Here is a 23,715-nt window from a genome sequence, read left to right as displayed (position 1 = left end):
CGGCTGTCAGTGAACATGCCAAACCAACGATGAAAGATCATCGATTTTAGCCTAGGATTTCAGGAATCTTTTAGGATTTCCCAAATTGGTCTTAGATGACAAAATCATGGCTGAAATCTCACAGTGTGAGCAGGGCTTTAAATCAGTATAGAATAAAAAAGGTCCACAGCTTATTGTTATTGACAAATTGTATCGCGATTCAATATAATATCATTTATTGGGCCAGCTCTACCCCTTTTATTGACTTTTTAACACTTACAATATAGTGGCCATTTTGAATGGAGGAATTATCTAGCTATAATTTCTGTAGAAACTTTTTTTTTTAATTAAAGACACTCCTACAGGTTTGGAACCATGTGAAGGTGAATAAATCATGACAGAATTTAATTTCAGAGGAAATTAGCCCTTACAATAGGGTTGTTATAAACATTTTTTTGAAACGAACAATATTCACGATAATGTGACAAGCTCTCAATATCCAAAAGCCCTGAGGTTAAAAGGCAGGAGAAGGTGGGATGTGAAATATTACTCAAATGACTAGTTTTATGAACCCATAGAGTACTTTACTGAGGAAGTTGTCAGATTTTGGGTGAACAGTGAAAAAAGAGAAAGAGAATCTGAAACATGAGGCCGTCGGGGAAAAGAATAGTGAGTGGGTGAAGGTCAGTGTCACAGAAACATGGGGAAGGAGGTCAAGACTCCTCGTTGCCAGAGTCTTCTTCGTCGCCAAAACAGTCCCCTGCCATTTCGCTGCTAATCCCTCCGGCTTCTGCCTCGTCCTCGTCGTCATCATCCTCCTCGATGTCGTCATCGTACAGATCGTCGTAGAGCAGGTCAGATGTACTGCCGTGGGAAGGCACTTTGGTCTGGATGCAGTACTCCGCTAGCGTCGTCGGCACTTTTACTCCATCTCGTTCTGCATCTGCCTTAGTGGACACCACCTGCTTCCTGTGCACAATGTAAACATACAGCGTCAGCAAATCGGTTCGGCTCAAACAATTGATGTTGTTTTTAATACTTGTTTGTTTGTGAAGCGCTTTGAGTTGCATGTAAAAGTGCTATACAAATAAAAACGTATTATTATTATTATTGTAACTAGGGCTAGTTCGATTAATCGAAATCGAATCGCAATCACGATTTAAAGGGTTGCAATTAGCTAATTGTAAGAAGCTGCCATATGAAATATATTATAATCTCCCCCACCCATAGCAAGTACATGACTGCCGTCTATGTATGACAGTCTTACAAGCCAATTGAGTGAGCAATCAGATTTCGTTCTGCCCAATCAGAATTGCGCAACCAAACTGTGCGGGATGCCCACAATAAAACAAACAAACAAAAAGGAAAGCGCGAATGAGTGGGATGGTGGCGTCTTCTGCTTCAGAAGCATTAATATTGGCAGCATGTTGATAATATTGGAATATTTTGGTTTCAAAGTCACCGACACCAAACAAAACCAGGTCATTTGTAAGAGCTGTCACAGAATTGTTGCCACAGCACAAGGAAATACAGCAACCAGCACCTAAAAAAGCATCACAGCCAGCTATATGAGTGTCTTGCTAAAAAGTCAATTGAAAGTATTGCCAGTGACACTCAATCTAGTAGCAAGCAACCTCAAAGTACAGAGTTGTTTGCGGCTGTTACACCGTATGAAAAAACATCACGAAGGAGATAACTAACGCCATAACTCACTACTGTTTGCTCTAGAGAAAATTAGTGTTTAATTTCTGAATATTTAAAAACTAATTTTTAATAAAAGTTGGAGTAATTTAATATCTTTTTAGTTCCTTTATAACTAACACTCACTGCATTTTAGCAGTAAGAAGCTACGATACAGATTATTGAGCTGAAGCTTGACTACAAAATTAAATCCAAATCAAATTAAAATCGCAATATCTGTTTAAAAAGAAAAAAGCCAATTAGATATTTTCCCCAAACTGCACAGCCCTAATTGTAAGAGTAGCAAATGTAAAAGGTTCTGCCAAACACAACTGACAGGAAATAACTAGACTGTTGTGTCTCTCCTTATTGGCTTTGTTCAATATCTAGTGCGAAATCACTGTCTATATCAACAGGTATCAAAAATGTCATTCAGAATGGAAAATCGAAACTAAGACAGCAAATAAACAATCTGTAAATGAAACAACTTGCTTAATATTGATCGATTTCTGCATTCCGGATGGCTCATGTCGTTATGAGTATTTTGCATATTGAAACGCTCAGGTAAATTTAAAATAGCTTTCTGTTCATGACATCTTGAATTTTTAGCTTTCTTTAATTAATTTTGGATATCATTCGCTAAAGTAAAAAGAATCTAAACCTGTTCAATAAGCCAAATTGTCCTGACAGCGCTGACTAGTGTTAATGATCAACAGAAGCACCCATTTTTTGGCATGTTTGCTGGAACTGGAATCTCAAGAATTGTGTTTCAGCTCACTTTAAATATAAAAAGTTCTGACAAACACAACTAACAGGAAACAACTAGTGCTGGTTTAAACGGGCTGTAGAGTCTCTCCTTGTTGGCTTTGTTGTTCTTTATCTAGTGTGAAATCATTGTCTATATCAATGAGTGTCAAAAATGTCATTCAGAATGGAAAATCAAATCTAGGACAGCAAATAAACAATCGGTAACCGAAACAACGCTTACTAAAATAGTCTTGATCAATTTCTTCATTCCAGGTCACTCATGTCATAATTATTATAATGCATATTGAAATGCTCAGGTAAATTTAGAATAGCTTTCTGTTCATGACATCTTGAATTATTAACTGTCTTTCATCACTTTAGCTTTTAATGTAATTCGCTAAAGGGAAGTAATCAAAACTCTCATAGAGAGTGCTGAGTTCACCTGCTCAATCATATAAACATGTCTTGACATCGCCAACAAGTGCTAATGATCGAAGACCCCTGATGGTCAACAGAAACACCCATTTTCTTTGGCATGTTTGCAGAAACTGGAAGTGATTGATTGTACTGTTTTTTTCAGCAGGGTAAATTGAGAGCTGGTTCAGAGCCTACACTGTAAAAATGCAGGGTTCCACACAATTCATTCATGATGTCTCAACACAGATCTTAGGTTAATTTAACAAATGTAAATTGATTGAACAAAAAGAAATGCGTTTCAGCTCACTTAAAGTAGTTTGAACAAGCAGCAAATAACATGTGTAGTTCCAAATTGTTTCTTTGTCTTTTGACACCCAAAGCACTGACTCTGAACCTGGAATGGTGGTTTTTAAGTAGCACCAATTGGTGGGGTAGAAGTAAGAACTGCCTGTGTCAGGGGTTGAGGGCAGGGTTACCAGGAACTACAAGAGGTATAGAGATGGTTTTAGCACTTTCTGAATTAACAGTGGAACACAGTGCTCCACTTGAACACAAATCCACTTTAGTTGATGGGATATTTGTATTTTATGCTTCTGTGTTTGCAATGCTGGAGTAGACGAGTCATATTAAGGGCATACTCACACTAGATACAGTTGCCTTGAACCGTGCCGAAGCACGATTGACCCCTCTGCCCTGATGACCTGCACTCACACTGCATTTTGCCTTCCAAACCTGAGCACACCTACATCTTCAATGATGCACTGTTCAGTTTAACAGGAAGAGAAGCTCTCTCGCTCAGCACAGTGGAGATTGCTTTAGTTATATCGTTTTAGTCGTTTGGCATACATGAAACAGTCCCATAAAGTGATGCCGCCTCTTCAGTTTCGGGTTCAGGCGCGCTTTACACTCACGCTACAAGCGTACCAAGCCAAAAGCCCAAAGCTCTGACACACCTCTTCCAACCAGGCCAGGGCCGGCCAACTGAACCGCACCTGGGCCCGATTCGGAGCACTCACACTAGTCAAATGAAACAGGAATTGTACCTGGGCACGGTTCGATTAGCATAGTGTGAGTGCACCCTAAGTGATTTTGTACCAGACTCTCTACCCCTTGCTAGTCAAATCAACACAGAACTAGCAATAGCACTAGCTCTGAACTAGCACCTGGTTCATGCTGGTGGAAAAGGGATATTGGGGAAACTAAATTGGTTCTCTCCGCTGCGTAAAACATATGCTGGATAAGTTGGCGGTTCATTCCGCTGTGGATTAATGAAGGGACTAAGACGAAAAGAAAATTAATTGATGAATTAGTTCCTACATCAGAGTAGAGTCTAAACCATACCAAAAATCACCACAGTATTGTAAAGGCATACATATTATGTAAGCTAATGTTAATGGCATTTACCTGTTGTTAATTGCGAATGCAACAAGGGAACCAGGGATGGTAGCTAGTTCCTATAACGGAGATTCTGTAACTACCAAATGCAAAAGCCATATCAAATTCTTTATGTTGGTTGATGACCTTTATAAATATACATTAAATTAATAAAAAGTCACAAAGATATTTATAAAGTTGACAACAACTTATAATTAACAAATGCTGTTATTTTTATTGCTTTTGTTCATCATTAACCTTCATGCTTTATTTTTGATCAAATAAATGCAACCTTGGTGCGACTTCTTTTAAAAACGGTTAAATCTTGCTGACCCCAAGAGAATATTTTCAATACTTTTCCCCCCGAAGAACAAGCAAATCATGTTTTCTGCTGAGGGATCTGTTTTGTTAGAAAAGAATGTCAATAAGGGAAAAGTTCAACATTTCTGCTAATGTTTACTTGCCCAAGGGAAAGAAAGACATGCTCAGAGAGCAGTGTGTCCTAAACTTCAGTGGGATGGTGCAATGGAAGCGTTTAGGGCCAGAATGTGGCTGTGGCCAATGTTTAATCTAGATCTCAGTCAATGTCAGTGGTTTAATTCATTTTTGACATTTTGTAGCCCAGCAGGAAACAATTCTAAGCTTAATTATTTTTAGCTCCTTAACAAACCACTCATTTTGACTTATTCATGTCAGTAGCTCAAAAGAATTTCTGATATAGAATTATAATATATTAAAAAGTTAGACTGACCCTTATACTTAATCTAATTGGATAGAAAAAGCTGAGTATGTGTTTTCAAGGAAGTCATTTAAAAGATAAAATGGTGGTACCTTATAATCTCTGCGTATTCCTTGTCCTTGCCTTTGCTGTCCCTCCACTTGCGAAACATGACTGAGGCGTCCACATTTGCAGGAGAAAAGGTGTTGGGTTCGTTCAGCAGCGAGATCACGCTCAACAGGATTGTTCTACAGACAAAAATAAAAGTTATATTGTTCAATTTTGATACAGACTAGTACTATTTTTTAATCGTTGAAAAAAAAAGGCTGCATTTATTTGACCAATAAAACACAAATATCTTAAAATATTTTAAAATATTTTAAAACAACTGGTTTCCTATTTTTAGTACTTAATACTATTTTAATACTATTTTAAAAAAGTCATCTATTCCTGTGCTGCCATGGCTTGAATTTCATCGTCACATGATCCTTCAGAAATAATTCTAATATGTACAGTTGTCAGACTAATAAGTCAGAATTATTAGCCCCTCTGTGTATTTTTTCCTCAATTTCTGTTTAACTGAAAGATTTTTTCAACACATTTCTAAACATAATAGTTTTAATAATTCATTTCTAATAACGGATTTATTTTATCTTTGCCATGATGACAGTATATGATATTTGACTAGATATTATTCAGCGCTAGCATTCAGCTTAAAGTGCCATTTAAAGGCTTAACTAGTTTAATTAGGTTAACTAGGCAAGTCATTGCATAACGATAGTTTGTTCTGTAGACAATCGAAAAAATATTGCTTAAGGGAGCTAAAAATATTGACCTTAAAATGTTTTTTTTTTCTTTATTAAAAATTGCTTTTATTCTAGCCAAAATAAAACAAATAAGACTTTCTCCAGAAAAATATATAATAGGAAATACTGTGGAAAAATTCCTTGCTGTTAAACATTTGGGAAATATTTTAAAAAAATAAATCACAATTCACGAGGGCTGATAATTTTGACTTCAACTGCATATTGTTCAAGAATTTCTCATTTTTTACATAAATGTTGAACACAGTTACCCTGCTTGATAGTATGTCGTTATACAATTAAAAAGTACAATTAAATAATTCTACAATTATTTTGAACAATATCTATGACTATAATTGTAACAGCAAACAATAATAAAAAACATCTACACCAACAAACAATAATATTTGGTTTATAATAGGTGTGCATGGCAGTTTTGTTTCTTTAAATAATCAAACTCTATAAAGCAGCATGTATTCCAACTGACTGCCAATAGATTTTTAGATCTAGTTATTGGACTGGTTGTGAGCATTTATACTATAGAGCCAGATCGGTCTCAAAAATAACACATTTACAAAATAAAATTTTTCAATTTGTAAATTTATGAATTCACAAGTAAAAATCCTAAATATTTTATTTTTGAACCATTTTTTGAATTTACAAATTGGATTTGTGTAATTTTTCATTGTGTTTTGAATTTACAAATTGGATTTGCTCATTTTTGAATGGTGTTTTGAATTTACGAATTGGACGTGTAGTATTTAATCGTGTTTTGAATTTACAAATTGGATTTGTGTAATTTCTAATTGGGTTTTGAATTTACGAATTGGATTTGCTTATTTTTGAATCGTGTTTTGAATTTACGAGTTGGATTTGCTAATTTTTTAATCATGTTTTGAATTTACGAATTTAATTTGTGTATTTTTGAATCATGTTTTGAATTACAAATTGGATTTGTGTATTTTCGAATCGTGTTTTGAAGTACGCATTGGATTTGTGTATTTTCAAATTGTGTTTTAAATTTACGAATTGGATTTGCGTCATTTTGAATCGTGTTTTGAATTTACGAATTGGATTTGCTCATTTTTTAAATGCGTCTTAAATTTACGAATTGAATTTGTGTATTTTTGAATTGTGTTTTGAATTTATGAATTGGATTTGCGTACTTTTGAATTTTGTTTTGAATTCACTAATTGAATTTGTTTATTTTTGAATCATGTTTTGAATTTACGAATTGGATTTGCATACTTTTAAATCATATTATGAATTTACTAATTTGCTCATTTTTTAATTGTGTTTTGAATTTACGAATTGGATTTGCGTATTTTTTGAATCGTGTTTTGAATTTATGAATTCGATTTGCGTACTTTTGAATGGTTTTGAATTCACCAGTTGGATTTGTTTATTTTGGAACCGTGCTTTGAATTTACAAATTGGATTTGCGAACTTTTAAATCATGTTATGAATTTACGAATTAGATTCGCTAATTTTTTTAATTGTGTTTGGAATTTACGCATTGGATGTGTGTATTTTCAAATCATGTTTTGAATTTACAAATTGAATTTCCTTATTTTTGAATCGTGTTTTGAATTTACAAATTGGAGTTGCGTACTTTTGAATCGTGTTTTGAATTTACCAATTGGATGTTTATTTTTGAATCGTGTTTTCAAATTACGAATTGGATTTGTGCATTTTTTAACATGTTTGTTAAAAATTGGATTTTGTAAATGTTGTGTTGTGAATGTATGAAATTTATTTTGTAAATGTATTATTTAAGACTGATTTGGCTTCATACGGAGTGTAATTGTGTGACCCTGTTACCTGACATTCTGTGTCGGGTTCCATCTCTCTGAGGGCAGTTCTCCACTCTGAGGGTCATCAACAGGTGGATGGAGGATAGAAATACACACATCGCCATTCTGGATTTGAGAGATGTGTATTGAGCAACAATGACAGCATTGTTTCAATACAGTGTCTAATTGTACCTGTTGTAATCCTTTAGTTCTCAAAAGTACATTAGGCAAACACAAGCAAATTCACCTCATATATATTCGGATGCCACATCTTGGTGAGAAACCGAAAGGTTGGAGGAGAGTAAGGGTAGTCGATAGGAAACTTTATATGGGCCTGAGGAAAGAGACAGCGAAAAATTATTATAAGCTTGCATATATATATATATATATATATATATATATATATAGTAAATGAGCTGTTATAAATCAGTCTCAAAATGGAAAGGGCACATACGACTAAAAGGGTTCATATAAACAGTATTTATGAATCTCAACATCTTGTACTCTTCATCAGGTTTCCCATGTGGTGCCAAAATGGACTTTGAGATGATAGTGCAGTGCTGTATTAAAGGCCAACCTCATTTTAGTGCAGTGCTGAATGTTGTGAATTGTTATTCTTTAGTATAATAGTTATTTAAATAAAGTGATTTGGCATTGTTATATCAAATTCAGTGGTTAAGAGATTTTAGTGTTATTCACACTTATTCAAATATACCGTGCTTAAGAGCAATCGCACCAAAGTTCAGTCTAGTGCATTTACATAGAAAAATCAGTAGAAAAGTAGTGCAGTGGAATGGAAAAAAGTGTAGAGTGTAAACGGCGACCTTCTCAGCATGTGAAAATCTTGCTACTAGTACTCGCCACTGCTGTTGAGTGCTGATTATGTGTCAGACTACATGAACTGGCCTGCTTTCAAGTCGGAGTCTGCTCGACCATGATAGCCTGAATGAGGAGCTGAGCCTCAGTCAAAACATTCGATCTTAGAAAGCTACAACCTAATCTAAACCAACTTCCTCCATTAGTGACCATTAGAAATCAATGAGAAAAGCGAGATCTCTGAAGCTAGAAAAACATTTCTCCACAAGAAAATGATTTGAACTATAATAAATTATATGTGCTCTTTGGCAAAGATACAATATCTTGCTGATGTCTGCCCTGATGGCTATGAATTTAAATGGGCACAACCCAAGCTGGTGTTCACAAAGATACCATAATCTTACTCAAAACATGTTGCATGCCATAAGTATATGACTCGGACTATGCTTTTGGTTCATAGTTGTTCAGTTATATGATGATGAAAGATGGAAAGTGAATATTGAAAACGTTTGAAGGGGGTGATGTGCGTTATGAAGCGCCTCTAATGGGACTACTTCAATTTTACTTGTTTTACTTTTTTGGACAAAAAGGTCATCAAAACTCAATGATGATGCCAAGATGCAAATTCAGTGGAAAAGGAGGAATAAGTAATGTTTACAGACCAATTGTTTTGCCTCAGGAAATCTCAATGTAGCCAGATTTCATCATTTTGTTTTGCCATCATTCATTAAAGGGTTAGTTCACCCAAAACATGTAAATCTGTTAAGTAATTTTTACACAGCAGATTTAAAGGCTGCCCTAAATCAGGTCTGTGTCTGCTCAAAATTCAGTTTAAAGACACTAAGCCACATTTAACGATCAATGTAAAGTAATATTTTAGTAGCTTTATGTTGAACCACATTCAGGTTTGGCTTCTGTGCCACCATTGCTGTGTAAAGATGCCTTTATTAATTACTCATTTTCACATCCTTCCAATTTACTGAGACCTTCATTCATTGTCAGAACCATATTAAAATATTTGCGATGAAATCCGAGAGTTCTCTCATCCTCCATAGACGGCAAGACCCAAAACGTTCAGTCTAGAAAAGTAATTAAAAAACCTGTTTTTTTACTGTACGGTAATTAGTTTAATCAGCAAGTAAATTTTTGTCCACCAGAAAAAAAAACTGTTGAAATGACTGTTCTCTCTTCAGCTGTATTAAGTCACAGTGCACGCTTACTACAGACGATGTGATGCTTGCATGTTACGCTGCTGACTTCAATGGCAATACATCAACTGCCCGTAGCAAACACTCAGCCTGATGAAAACATAGTTGAACAGGGTCGTTTTTATAGTCGTTTGTTAGGTGCACAATAGTCTTCTAGGAGCTTCGTGGGATTACAGTTGAACCGCTGAAGTCATGTGGAATGATTTGACAATGAACGTCTTGTAACCCTTGCTGTCTTTGGAGGATGAGGGAGCTCTCGGATTTCATCTAAAATATCTTAATTTGTACTGGGAAAATTAATTGAGGTCTCACAAAATTTAAATGACATGAGGGTGAGTAATTAATTACAAAATAAAATCTTTTGGGTGAACTTAATCCTTTAACTTCAACTATTGTGTCGAACTGTTCTAAAAATACTCAGGTACAGTTACAAGTGTGATTCCATGTGAGCCTGGTTTAGCGCGGCATGATTACAAAAAATCCTTGGCCCGGAATTCTAGGCATGGTTAAGCCCTGATCACACCAAACGTAGCAAGCAGTTTGGATGCTGCTTATGAATCCTGTGCGCCTCGTGTTTTAACCGCCTGATGCGCCTTTTTGCCATTGCGTCAACTACATCAGTCGCGTCTTTTTCCACTCTCCAATCAAATGAAAGCAGAGGCGGGGTTTCTGTTAAAGTGACAGCAGTGTTTGTGTTATCAAGACAACTACTGAGAATTTTAAAGTAGGAGGTGGACTTAAAGATGGACCTGTGGTCACTTTTTCCCAAGTTAACAGGAGCTGTATGGTCGCTTGGTGCTTTCCAAAATTCTATTAAACCATTATAATTACCATATTTTATCCATAACCTAGTGAAGATAAAAACATAGTTACAGCCGATATATTTCGATACAGCCCTTGGGGTGATTACATTATGTTAAACACACAGCAATAGCGTCAGATGCAGCAGATTGATTTTATGGCACCAGGTTAACCATCTGGCACATTTACAGCACTCGCATACATTAAAAACAAATAATAAACTTGGGCCTATTGGTGTGTGTGTGTGTGCCATTGCATGCAAGGTTTCTATATTTATAACCACCTGAGAGGATCATGAGTCACTGGCATTGTTATTTTGGGGGTCGCAGGCTGAAAAGTTTGGGAAGCCCTGACTTAGATAACCATGCTGAACCTTGCTTGACCATGTGTGTGCAAGGTGTCGCTACTCTGTTGCCTGGCTGCTAGTTTTTCCGTAGCTGACTAGACGGAAGAGCACTATTTATTTAAATATTTGTTGTTAGTCAATGAAGTAAATATCAGGAAAAATCCCCCAAAAAATAAATATGTAAGCATGTCCATACCGCAGGTTACATTACATTCCTGTTACTAAGGCAACTACTGGCACATTTGTATCAAGAGTCCATTACCAGCAGCACAGTGGAAAATGAAACCATTTGCATGCTGAATGGTCTGGATTGGCACGGAATTGAAGATTTAAACAAACAGAACCATTTGGCATGATGGTGGAAAAGCAGCTAAGGAGTTTCCCTCCAATGAGTGTCCAGAAAAGCGCTATATAAATGTAAGGAATTATTATTATTATTAATAAAAACTTTTAATATTCTACTGGAGAAAATGTTATGGGGTGAACAGTCCTTTAATGCTGGATTTTAAAACTAGTTTGAATATTTAAAACTGAATTACCACCAAACTTTTCTTTTAAAAAAGCATCAAGACAGTGACCTGTGGTACGTATATTATGAAACAAATGTAATAATACTGAGGACTTCTGTTTTGGTGTCACTGTAGAAGTACTAACTATTGCAGTTGATAACACACCATGGAGAATAAGTGACTGTGGGGAATAGTGCTGAAACACACTGTCCTTCTGTTTTTAGCTCTCGAATTGAGATGTCATTAATATCCGTCAAGACTATAAATAGAGATCTAGAGTTTAAGAAACGCAATACCAGGGGGGAAATAATGACTGTGCAAAACATGGAGTGTTAGATACACTTTAAAATTAAATATCATTATAAAGACTCTCACTATTGATCTCATTTACAACATGCTGTCAGTACACCTTAAAAAAACATTTGAACTGATGCAAGACTTACCTTGAAGTAGCCGCCTTCATAAAGTGTGTTTGGAGGGCCAAAGATGGCCACTTCCCAGTTGTAGAGGTCCGACTCCTCCACCAGAGTGATGCGGAAACCTTCCACTGGCTCCTCCTGCAGGGACTTCAGCTCCAGCATCAGAGCCTTCTGAGAGCTCGGCATCTGCTGGTGTGCCATGACAGCCCTGATCCTTCAGCCGTGCTATGGATTGAACGAAACATGTAGGTTTTTTTTTTTTTTTACAATTTCATTGTGAAAACAAAGACTTTCATACATATGGCTTACATATTCTTCCTGCAGCACTCATTATTTATGCATATGTGTATTAGCAGAGCTGTTACTACTAAAAAGCTCAGTGTGTGTGTTTGCTTGTTTGTGTTTAATGCCATGCCAGCTTCTATGTCCAATTTCATGGTGAGAAAAAAGTATACTGCAGATTTAGATTATATTAAGGTTTTTAAGTGTATGTAAATGTATATTTATCTGTACATTTAGATGTGGAGAAAATTAAGAGATAAAATTCTCAGTTTCTATAAATTTACATTTATAATATAACTATTGATGACTTTATTCATTAACTAATTTATACAACTAAAACTTGCTTTATTCTGTAAACTCATTCATTCATTTTCTTTCCGGCTTAGTCCCTTTATTAATCTGGGGTCGCCACAGTGGGATGAACCGCCAACTTATCCAGCATATGTTTTTATGCAGCGGATGGCCCTCCAGCTGCAACCCATCACTGGGAAACATCCATACACCCTTATTCACACACATACACTATGGCCAATTTTAGTTTGCCCAATTCACCTACACCCGCATGTCTTTGAACTTGTGGGGGAAACCCATACGAACACGGAGAGAACATGCAAACTCCACACAGAAATGTTAACTGACCCAGCAGAGGCTCAAACCAGCACCTTCTTGCTGTGAGGCGATCGTGCTACCCACTGTGCCACCGTGATGCCCATTCTGTAAACTATTGATGACTTTATTAACTAATATATTTGACTAAAACTTGTAAACTATTGATTCTTTTATTAATTAACTAATTTATATGACCAAAACTTGCTTTATTCAATAACTATTGATGACATTTCTTTTTAATTACATTTTTTGTGTGCATAAAATAGCAAAAATGCACCAAGTTTTCAGTCTTGTTTATTCATTTTAAACAGCAAACATTGTAACTACTAAATCAATATTTGGTAGAATGCTACTGATTTTTTTTTTATCATAAATTAAATCTCATATTCTGATCAATTTCACTTTTCAATGCTCTTAAATAACAATGTTTTTATTTGAAATCTAGAAGAAATGTTATCAGGCTTTTATAGATTAAAACTAATTCCGTAAAGCCAGAAAAAAACAATTATATGTCCCCTTAAAAATAAAATAGTGTGTTTATATTTTGCTGTTGAGAAGAAATTGCACAATGAATGAAAAGAGTAGAAACACTTTACACTTTATTTCTTTACGTTAACTAATGTATTAGTGCATAAACTAATGCAAGAATACATTTTGATTTTAATAATACATTAGTAAATGTTGAACTTAACTTATTAACAAATGCTGTACTTAAATTATATTTACTATAGGATCCTTATTATAAAGTGTAACAAAAAATAATAATAAAACCAAACATTTAAGCAAACATTTAACTAATTAACTAAATTATAGGACAAAAACTTGCTTTATTCTGTAAACTATTGATTTTTTTATTAATTAATATGACAAAAACTTGCTTTATTCTGTAAACTATTGATTTTTTTATTAATTAATATGACCAAAACTTGCTTCATTCTGTAAACTATTGATGACTTTATTAATTAATATGAATAAAACTTACTTTATTCTGTAAACTATTGATGACTTTATTAATTAACTACAATGAATAAAACTTGCTTTATTCTGTAAACTATTGATTATTTTATTAATTAATATGACCAAAACTTGCTTTATTTTGTAAACTATTGATGACTTTATTAATTAACTATAATGACTAAAACTTGCTTTATTTTTCAAACCATTGATGACTTTATTAATTAACTATAATGACTAAAACTTGCTTTATTCTGCAAACTACTGATGACTTTATTAATTAACTACAATGACTAAAACTTGCTTTATTCTGCAAACTACTGATGACTTTATTAATTAACTACAATGACTAAAACTTGCTTTATTCTGCAAACTACTGATGACTTTATTAATTAACTACAATGACTAAAACTTGCTTTATTCTGCAAACTACTGATGACTTTATTAATTAACTATAATGACTAAAACTTGCTTAATTCTGTGAACTATTGATGACTATATTAATTAACTATAATGACTAAACCTTGCTTCATTCTGTGAACTATTGATGACTTTATTAATTTACTATAATGACTAAAACTTGCTTTATTCTATAAACTATTGATGACATTTCTTTTAAATTTTTTTTCTTTGCATAAAATAGCAATAATGCACCAAATTTTCAGTCATGTTTATTCATTTTTTGAAAACCAACATTGTACCTACTAATCGATATTTGGTGGAAACTCCTGATTTTATTTTTTTTTATCATTAATTAAATATCTCATATTCTGATCAATTGCCAGTTTTCAGTTCTCTAAAAAGGCAGTTTTTATTTGAAATCTGAGGAAAAAAGTTATCAGGCTTTTATAGAATAAAACAAATTCCATAAATTATATATTAACTTTAAAATGAATTAACTTGTTAATATTTTGCTGTAGAGAAATAAAGGTAAATAAAAAATGATAACATTTTACTATGATGTATTGTATTAGTTGATGTTAACCAACAGTGCATTAACTAATGCTAGCAAGAATTAATTTAGATTTAAATAATGCATTAGTAAATGTTGAACTAAGATTATCAATAAACACTGTACAAGTAAAACACATTAACTATTAGAACATTATTTTAACCAAAAAAAAAAAAAAGAAAACCAAACATTTTAAGCACTACATTAGTACTAAAAACCACAGAAAACGTTTGAATAAATGAACACAGGACTATACACTATTAATTACCTGAGCTGCTCCTCGGGAAATGTGACGTCTGAGTGCCTTTAAACTTCCAGCTTCATGTAAATATTAATACGTTGCTAATATTTATCAATTCCTTGGGGCCCAGGAGGGACTGTTAACCTTATTTCCCCCCTGTTATTTCTTGAATCCTGTTGCTTTTCCTGTCAGGCGTAAAGTTATACAGTATTCAAACTGAATTAAAAACAAACTAAATATATTACCTTTACAAGCAGCAACAACTCGTTCGTTCTGTATTTGCTGCTGGCCGCAATGGAGGGGAAAGACGATGTGTTGGGAGTTGTCCTCGTACACTGCCCTAACGCCCCCCAAAAAAGCTCTACCGCATGTAAATAAATGTCTAATTTAGCTTTAGATGATGCAGGAGGTGTTTGTCAAACCGTGCGGGTCGCTGTCATCACTCCATTTCTTTGCGCGTCTTCAACCGCACAGCTGATGGGTTGCTTGTTTACATTTGTTCTGCTGCGAGGCTTCAACGCACATTCAAAACCCTCCCGTTTGCGCAGAGATTAAAACTGCTCAATTTTGCTTTGATCGTCCTGACCGACTCGACAGCGACTAAACGATAGGGTGTGAGTGTTATGAAAGTGGTGTGTGGAGATTAATGGGAGCGCAGGAGAAATACATGAGCGCAATCGACAGGTGATGATTTCTCTCGCCGTTTCTCAATCGCCTCTATTGATGCTTCCGGTTATCACAGAGCGTGCCCGTACACGTCTCTGCGCGTGTGCGTCATGACGTAAGACGCGCAACTGTAAATACATTCGAAAAGTATTTGTTGTGAATCTGCTTCCTTTTCCAGTTCCCCCAAAGAATATGCCATTGTTTTGGTGCAATCCCTGACTGTGCTATTGTAAAAATCTGACCTTAAAGGTTATTTTTAAACCCTAAACCTTTTTGTTAACCAAACTCTTCTCAGTTCTATGTCAAAAAACTATAGTAGCTTTGTTATTAATAGTTCTCAGACTAAGTTCTCATTAACCAGTTCTCTTTACCTGGTTCCGTAGGTTTTTTGGATTTTGGAATAATATATTTGGTGATAGATTGGGAACAGTTTTGCCTTCTTAGTAAAAAATGTATTCATTCATTAATTTTATTTTCAGCTTAGTCCCTTTATTAATCAGAGGTCGCCACAGTGGAATGAACCGCCAACTTAACCCTTATATATTTTACGCAGCAACCTAACACTGGGAAACACCATACTCACTCTTTCATACACATACAGCCAATTTAGTTTATTTAGTTTTATAGTCATCATCTTCTTTGTCTTCATTTTGATCTTCTTGGTCTGGTCTTAGTTTTAACTTTGTCATCATCTTCTTTGTCTTGGTCTTTGTCGTCGTCTTCTTGGACTTGGTCTGCATCTACTCTATCTTCATCTTTTTGGTTGTCATCTTCTTTGTCTAGGTCTTCTTTGTCATCTTCATCATCATTCTGGTCTTCGTCGTTATCTTCTTGGTCTTGGTCATCATATTCTTTGTCTTTGTCTTTGGTCGTTGTCATGTTTTTTGGTCCTCTTTTTTCTCCTTTTTTATAAAAGTATTTAATATTTTTTCTATAACATAAATTTGGGTGTACTAGTTTTTGGATCATTATCGAAAGTTCTTTTGTTATAGATAAGCTCCAGATTTGGCTTCAGTACTGATTAATCTAATGCACAAATATAATATTGTATAGCTTCCTAATAAAAATATGAATTTAAAAGACAGATTTATGAGGGGTGTACTTATATATAATGAGCACTGTATATACAGAGACATTATATAGTTTGTTTTTGAGTTGCCCATCTGTAGTTAGTTTTTGGTTGAATTTCTGCTCTTTAATTATGTCCAGTTTTCAAATTTGTTTTAAAAATGTGTCATTTGGTTTTCTTACAGGTGGCGTGGTGGCACAATGGGTATCGCTGTCGCCTCATAGCAAGAAGGTCGCTGGTTTGAGACTCGGCTGGGTCTGTTGGAGTTTCTGTCTAGAGTTTGCATATTCTCCCCGTGTTCATGTGGGTTTCCTCCGGGTGCTCTGGTTTCCCCCACAAGTCCAAAGACTTGGGTAAATTAGGTAAGCAAAATTTTCCCTAGTGTGTGAATGAGAGTGTATGAGTGTTTCTCAGTCATGGGTTGCAGCGTGAAGGGCATCCATGGCTTTAAAACATATGCTGGATAAGTTGGTGGTACATTCCACTGTGGTGACCCCTGATTAATAAAGGGACTAAGCCGAAAAGAAAATGAATGAATGAATGAATGAATGAATGAATGAATGAATGGTTTTCTTACATTCAACAGGTCATTAAACAAATATACAGCGACCTTCTTGCTGTGAGGTGACAGCCCTACCCACTGCGCCACCTCGTTGCGCAACAATATAAATAGACAAAGTAAAAAAATTTTTAGAAAAAAAGTATAACAAAATCAATAAAGGAACATTTAAATAAAGTAATCACTTAAAAAATGCAGAAGTAAAAATAATAAAAGAGATTACAATTAAAAACTCTCTTGGTCTGATAGATATTTTTACAGATATTGGGGGAAACAGATCAAAGAGTTTTCTGGATAAGTTGTGTTTAGGTATGTGCTTGAGTATAAGTGTTACTAGTGTTACTAGTTCCAGTTTAGAAAAATGTCTGATAGCATTTCTTCCCAATTTTAAATAAAAGCATTGTAATTTAGAGCATTATTTTAGAACAAGACAATCTGGAACTGGTGTAACTCTGGTCTAGCTGGTCTTCTCTGAAGTTTTGTTTTGTTTAAAAATGAAACTAAACATATCTAATAAATAGCAGCCTATTTGTTATTTTATGCAAAAAAGTAAATAACAGCATTTTTATTTTAAATTTGGAAGAAATGTGATCAGTATTTTAAATAAAAGTTGCTTAATAAAAAGTATAAATCATAAATCCAGAGAAACTGGTCTCTTATTGTTTTCCATTAGTGTTGTCATCCACTTTTATTACAATTGATTTTTTGGTAAATTTATTAAAAAATTTAATTTTAAAAGTTAAAAAAGTAAACACACATAAAAAATAAAAAAATAAAACACACCAAGTTGCTTTTAATTATATCAAAAGATGTAGTCATCATTAGTTTACAGAAGAAAAAGAATAAATTATAATATCCAGAGAAACTGCTCTCTTATTTATATTATATTGGTGAAGCCGTGCACTTTTAGTACGTAAAATATATTACAATTTATCAGGTTTTTTTTATTATTTAATTTATTAAAAGCATTTAAAGTAAAAAATAAATATGCAAAAATAAGAAAAAATAAAACAAAGATGTATTTAATTGTTTTAAAAAGTATTCGTGGCCTGTTTGTTAGACAGACAGACAGACAGACAGACAGACAGACAGATAGACAGATAGATAGATAGATAGATAGATAGATAGATAGATAGATAGATAGATAGATAGATAGATAGATAGATAGATAGATAGATAGATAGATAGTATCTTTCTAGCAGTACAATACAGTATACAAAAAGAGAGAGGAGGCCAATAAAAACATCAGTGATGCGCTTGCGAACACACACATCTAGATTATTGTAAATATACTGTTGATTATTATTTGTTATTACTGTTTTATCCTAAAGTGTTGATTATTAAATGTAGTTTATTCTGATCTATGATTATTCTTACTTTGTAGTTTTATTTAATATTGTTATATTTTACTACTACTTACTATTTACTGTGTTTTTACATCTTTTAAATAAATATATGTTTTTATGTAAACGGTAAATGCTTTGGCAGTACATTTGTAACATTTGTCATGTCAATAAACCAATTATTGAATTGAACTGAACTGAATAGATAGATAGATAGATAGATAGATAGATAGATAGATAGATAGATAGATAGATAGATAGATAGATAGATAGATAGATAGATAGATAGATAGATAGATAGATAGATAGATAGATAGATAGATGGATAGATGGATAGATGGATGGATGGATGGATGGATGGATGGATGGATAGAGTTCTCCTGTTATTAAGGGCTACTACAGTTCACTAATAAATAATATTTAACTAACAAAAATAGATGAAAACATCCCTCTTTGCAACATGATGGACTGAAACCCGTGCTGAACCCATGTGCAAAGGCCGACACAAATGACGTCTCCTCCACAGCTCTTCGCTGATTGGTCGAACCCGCCGTCATTCGGTAGCAACGCATGTCGTCACACAGGAAAACGAAGGAGGCGGTCAAACCAAGATGGCGTTCCGCGATGAAACAGGAAATATACTCGGGTTTCAGTAAACCTCCCAATCCGAGAGCGTCGAGCGGAGCTTGTTTTTACGAAGACAAGTGAGAGACATATTCGGAGACTGAAGACAGTGCAGATACTGGTAAGAACAGCGACGGGACACGCAGGGGCAGTTTGAGGGGCGGTGGCAGAGGAAGTCGGGCCCTGTTAGGTCGCTTCACTAACCTGAACTGAAACAAAACTACACAGTTGTTTTTATCCATATGTCCACGTTCGTTTGTGTGCTTTTGTAGTTCTCAGGTACGAAATATTTGGATTTGGGTCGTAAATCTTTTCGTTATTTATACCGATATGACAGATCGAAAATAAAACCATGATCGCTTGGTCAGAAGCCAGGCAGAAATATGTCATCATCATCATCCCGTTTCAACACAAGCCAACTTGTCACAAGACTCTTTCATCTGACTGTGTATTTACATCTTATTTTTATTCTTCGTATTAGTGTTTGGCTCATCGGACTTGCTGTCTGCATGAATTTCTTGTTGTCTTTTTCATTGCGCAACAAACCTGTTAGCATTATGTATTTAAGCGACTCTTAAGTGTTTTTATTCTAATCAGCTGTTATGCTTTTTATGTAAGAGATCATGGGTGGTGAAATGACATCACATGCTGATAAAACCGGTTCTGATGCAGTTTTGTTCTAGTTCCCTCTTAATCATGATGTGGGTTGTCACGTGGACTTTTATTAATATGGTTATGGTTGTAAATTTTCTGTAAATGTGGGAGGTTGTCTGTTTACACTTTCACTTCCAGGCGATGCTTGCAATTTAATACTTGTCAACTCTGCAGCGTTTTAGAGTGAGGTAAAGTTGGTTTTATATTCACACATTCTGACTTTCTCCTTAATAATACATTTTCAGAAAAGCATTCTTTGCAATTTAATAGGCAAAATATATTAGCAGACAATGACTATCAAAGAACAACACTGTACACAGTCAAATAAATGCTGCTAATGTTGTTTTGAAGTCATTCATGAGATTTCAGACCCAATATTTAAAGTATCATGGTAAACAATATTGGGAGCATGTCACAAGTTGTCACCGAATGAATGTGTTTAATATAAAACCAACTTTACCTCAATGCGTTTTAGAGCAATCTGAGAAAAAAAAGTTAAACCGTGTTTGATAAGCAGTATTTGATAATACTGTATTTGTTTCGGGCTTGCTGGTCTAACTGCTAATCCTAAAATGCTATTTGTTCTGAAAAATCAACTTTATCAACGCTTTATAAAACTAAATTTTTAAACGCATTCAATTTGTTTTTAGTTACTTTTAAGTGTTAATGCTATTTCACCAAATTGCTGCATTTACTGTCTTTTTAATCAAACAGGTCCTTGGAATAAAAAATTCACCAACCTCATACTTTACTGTATAGGTCAAAATAAATGCTATTTGATCTCTAGTGTTTTTTAGTGTTTTTAATTGGTTTTCATGATAGTCTGGTTGTTTAATTAGGTTAAATTACACTATTTTATTTTTTATATATAGCGTATAATAATAGTGTCACATCTGTTTAGTGTTGTGGTAACCAAGCATTTCTCTTATTATTCACTCAACCTCTGGCCAACATCTGGTGTAAACACGTCGGATCTCCAGAGCCATCTCCGGTCATGTCACATAGCCACGTATAATCAGCTCATGTCTTCTGAACGCAAAAGCCCAGCTAGTCAGCCAGGTATCGCAGAGGCCTTCTCAAAAATGGGGGTCCCCCCTCCACCACAAACACACACACCACTGCAACACTGGCGGTTGTTGGTGATTTCCCATTGTGGTAGTAAAAAATTGTCACCGTCACAGCGCTAGTATAACCAAGCATTTCTCTTATTATTTACTCAACCTCTGGCCAACAAAGATGTAAGTGCGTGAAAATGCATTGAAACAGTTAACTAACTACAGCTTGTGTACATTCTTGTTGTTTATCTTTTGTTTAGTTACTCTAAATGGCTGCGAGGAAGTCTGGATCAGATATCCACAACAACGGTGAGTCGGCCAGTCATCTGTTGGGATTGATTTTCTGTTCTTTATACCCTATAAACTAACAAATCCAGCTTCAATGGCTAATCTTAAAGTGTTTTTCTCATTCTTGTGTTTTGACCCAAGGACCTGTCAGCTACCTTGATGATGTTCCCTTCAAGCTCAATGAGAAATTCCGTTGTCCCTCAAAAGTTGGCCTTCCTATTGGTTTCTGTTTGTCTGACTCTAATGCCATACTCTCAGATTTGCAAGTAAGTCTGAATTCCTTTCTACTTTCTTTCATACAAGTGTATTTTTTAGGGCTGTGACGGTCACCGTGACAAACGTAGTAGTATGGGAGTATGTAACGTCACGCACTCTAAAACACAAGTTTCTGTTATGTTGCCAAGTATTACATTTCTGTTCGAATATAACGTTAGGCGCGATTCAGTAAGTTCAAGTTCAGGTATGAATCTCAGTTGAAAACCTAATGTTGTATCGCCCATCTGGGAACATTTTGGATTTGTACCGAACGAGAAAGACGAACCAATAATTTGGATGAAGCTATTAGGCTTTGTTTAAAAAAAAAAGTATTTAATGGGCAAACACGTCGGATCTCCAGAGCCATCTCCGGTCATGTCACCTAGCCACAGATAATCAGCTCATGTCTTCTGAACGCAAAAGCCCAGCTAGTCAACCAGGTATTGCAGAGGCCTTCTCAAAAATGCCCCCCCCCCAACCACACACACACACCACCGCAACACTGGCGATTGTTGGTGATTTCCCATTGTGGTAGTAAAAAATTGTCACCATCACAGCGCTAGTATTTCTGTGTCCAATAATAATAATATTCCTTTATATTTACATTTCAGTATGACTTCAACCTAGAGAGACGGACCGTTCAGTGGGGTGAAGAGCTTGCTAAAGCACGTGCCGCTGAGGCTCGAGCAGCAGAGGCCATTCGGACTGACTCTGAAAGCGAAAGGCAAGCTGCTTCTCAGGATGCAGAAGTCGGATTGGTTGGGGGGAAGAAAGCTCGCCCCTCTGATGAACAGGACATTGTCCCACCAGCATTGAAGCCAGTATTAGCTGGGTTAAGTCATAACGCAATCCTTACACCGCTCCCAGCCCCATCTTTTGGACAGACGCGACCAGCACCTAGCAACCCAGCCCCACAGTATCTGAACTTAGCAGACTTTGAGCGAGAAGAGGACCCATTCGACAAACTTGAGCTTAAAACACTGGACGACAAAGAGGAATTGCGGACTATTCTACAGAGCCAACCACAGTCGTCTGTTTCACCTCCTCAACTTCCTCCAGCAGAACATCGCCCGGTTTCTCCAAGCACTACGCCTCCTCTCCAGGTTAAAACAGGAATCTTCCATAAACCCAATGGACTGGTTGGACTTTTGGACTTGGACCGGGGTGGGGTTTTGGGGGGGCAGATTGATGCTGACCGCCCATGTAATATTCGCTCACTGACTTTTCCCAAGCTTTCAGACCCAGGAGACTCTCCATTGGAAACTCCTCTCAGTGTTTACCCAGTAGCTCCACCACGCAGCCTGTCTAACGGCACACCACCATCTTTTCAGAGAACAGCATCAAATAACAACACAACACTTCCACAAGAGCAGCCCGTCTTCGCTCAGAATGGGACACCGAAGCAGGTATAGTAATAGTGTTGTCAAAATTAACGGTTTCAAGGTCAAGTTAAACCATGGTAAATTTTGTGAGGGTTAGTTGGATCCATAGGTGAGGTAGTTTTCCTAGTGCAGGCAAAAGAAAGAATAAGAAATATACCTAATCAATTATACCTATAAAAGCACAACAAATGGACTCAAAGTAATACAAACACAAAAAAAACTAATCCAAAAAAATGCAGGAATCTATGTTTATGTTGATTTTCACAAATTTGGATAAAGCAGCAAATTTTCTTTGGCGTGTTCATTTTTAGATACAAAACCTGGTGGAATGCCATGAGTGTGTGTGATATTTATTTTTAAATGTATTCAGGTCATTGTTACAAAACTATGATAATAGTGATGCAAAACTGTACATCTCTATATCGTAACATGGGTGGAAACATCTGCTTTTCAGGCTGTATTTACACAACAACAATGTAGTCAGAAACGGAAAAGTTTTAAAGAGTTTCCTGTATACACAACTACTTTTTCAAAATATTTCTTGTTTAAACATCTTCAAAAAATGTCAAATGTGTGTTCATATGCCAGGTCAGTAGTTGGCGCTGTCACCTTGTAAGTAAACGGTAGCTGTAGAAGAGTGACGATTAGCTCGTTTATCAAACATATGTTCTCCCAAGTGTGAGTCAAAATCGCCTTTTAAAGTGCTGATGCGTGTTTAGAATTTGCTGTGGGTATCTGATCCATCCTCACTGTTGGTTATAATACTGGTCACGTAAATCCACGCTTTCCTGAAAAAGCATTGACAATTTATTGAGTAGCAACAACATTGTTGCTCCAACATTGTTAATGTTATGTTTTTTAAATGAACATGTTACTGCGCATATCTACATACTAGTGCTGGGCGATTTGGCCTAAAATCAAAATCTCGATTAATTGAACATTTTATCTTGATTACTATTAATAAACGATTATTTTATATATTTGTTTTATGTTTTTGCCCTTATAGTTCACTGACAAGTTTTGCACAGTAAATATGCTCACATATTATAAGTCAGAGATTTTTGAATGAAGGGTGCATTACTTGATTTTAGAATAATTGAAGTAAACACACACTGTCTACTATCTATGATTATTTATTGAACATCAATGCTGAACAACTGAAATTAAAACGC

At 35.3% G+C, this 23,715-nt stretch overlaps 2 protein-coding genes across 3 annotated transcripts in view; one reads left to right on the top strand and one right to left on the bottom strand.

The window, feature by feature from the left end:
• Positions 1-541: 541 nt before the first annotated feature.
• On the bottom strand, positions 542-15,375 carry ube2r2 (ubiquitin-conjugating enzyme E2R 2). Of its 2 annotated transcripts, none has more exons than XM_056446278.1 (6): positions 14,676-15,375; positions 11,635-11,835; positions 7,759-7,845; positions 7,540-7,637; positions 5,029-5,163; positions 542-948 (listed from the first exon to the last, which is right to left on the bottom strand). In XM_056446278.1, the coding sequence occupies exons 2-6, from the start codon at positions 11,809-11,811 to the stop codon at positions 693-695; spliced, it is 753 nt and encodes a 250-aa protein (XP_056302253.1). In that variant the 5' UTR covers positions 11,812-11,835; positions 14,676-15,375; the 3' UTR covers positions 542-692. The 2 variants fall into 2 exon arrangements, with proteins under 2 accessions (XP_056302253.1, XP_056302254.1); XM_056446279.1 differs by having other exon boundaries at positions 14,894-15,375.
• A 3,495-nt stretch (positions 15,376-18,870) lies between these two features.
• The window catches only part of ubap1 (ubiquitin associated protein 1), an 11,942-nt gene continuing 7,097 nt past the window's right edge, over positions 18,871-23,715 (top strand). Inside the window, exons 1-4 of the mRNA XM_056446755.1 lie at positions 18,871-19,030; positions 20,879-20,927; positions 21,048-21,172; positions 21,773-22,567. Coding sequence (XP_056302730.1) covers positions 20,888-20,927; positions 21,048-21,172; positions 21,773-22,567 — 960 coding nt within the window. The 5' untranslated portion in view covers positions 18,871-19,030; positions 20,879-20,887. The remainder of the gene's footprint in view (positions 19,031-20,878; positions 20,928-21,047; positions 21,173-21,772; positions 22,568-23,715) is intronic.

This window comes from Danio aesculapii, chromosome 21, assembly GCF_903798145.1.
Source record: "Danio aesculapii chromosome 21, fDanAes4.1, whole genome shotgun sequence".
NCBI lineage: Eukaryota > Metazoa > Chordata > Actinopteri > Cypriniformes > Danionidae > Danio > Danio aesculapii.
This window is presented reverse-complemented; position numbering and strand designations above follow the sequence as displayed.

Excerpts from the sequence above, each read along its gene's own strand:
- ube2r2 (XM_056446278.1), bottom strand. The coding sequence starts at position 11,811 with ATGGCACACCAGCAGATGCCGAGCTCTCAGAAGGCTCTGATGCTGGAG. Across the intron at positions 5,164-7,539 it reads AACCCGACACAGAATGTCAG|AACAATCCTGTTGAGCGTGA; the intron begins GTAACAGGGTCA and ends TTTTGTCTGTAG. Across the intron at positions 949-5,028 it reads GAATACGCAGAGATTATAAG|GAAGCAGGTGGTGTCCACTA; the intron begins GTACCACCATTT and ends CATTGTGCACAG.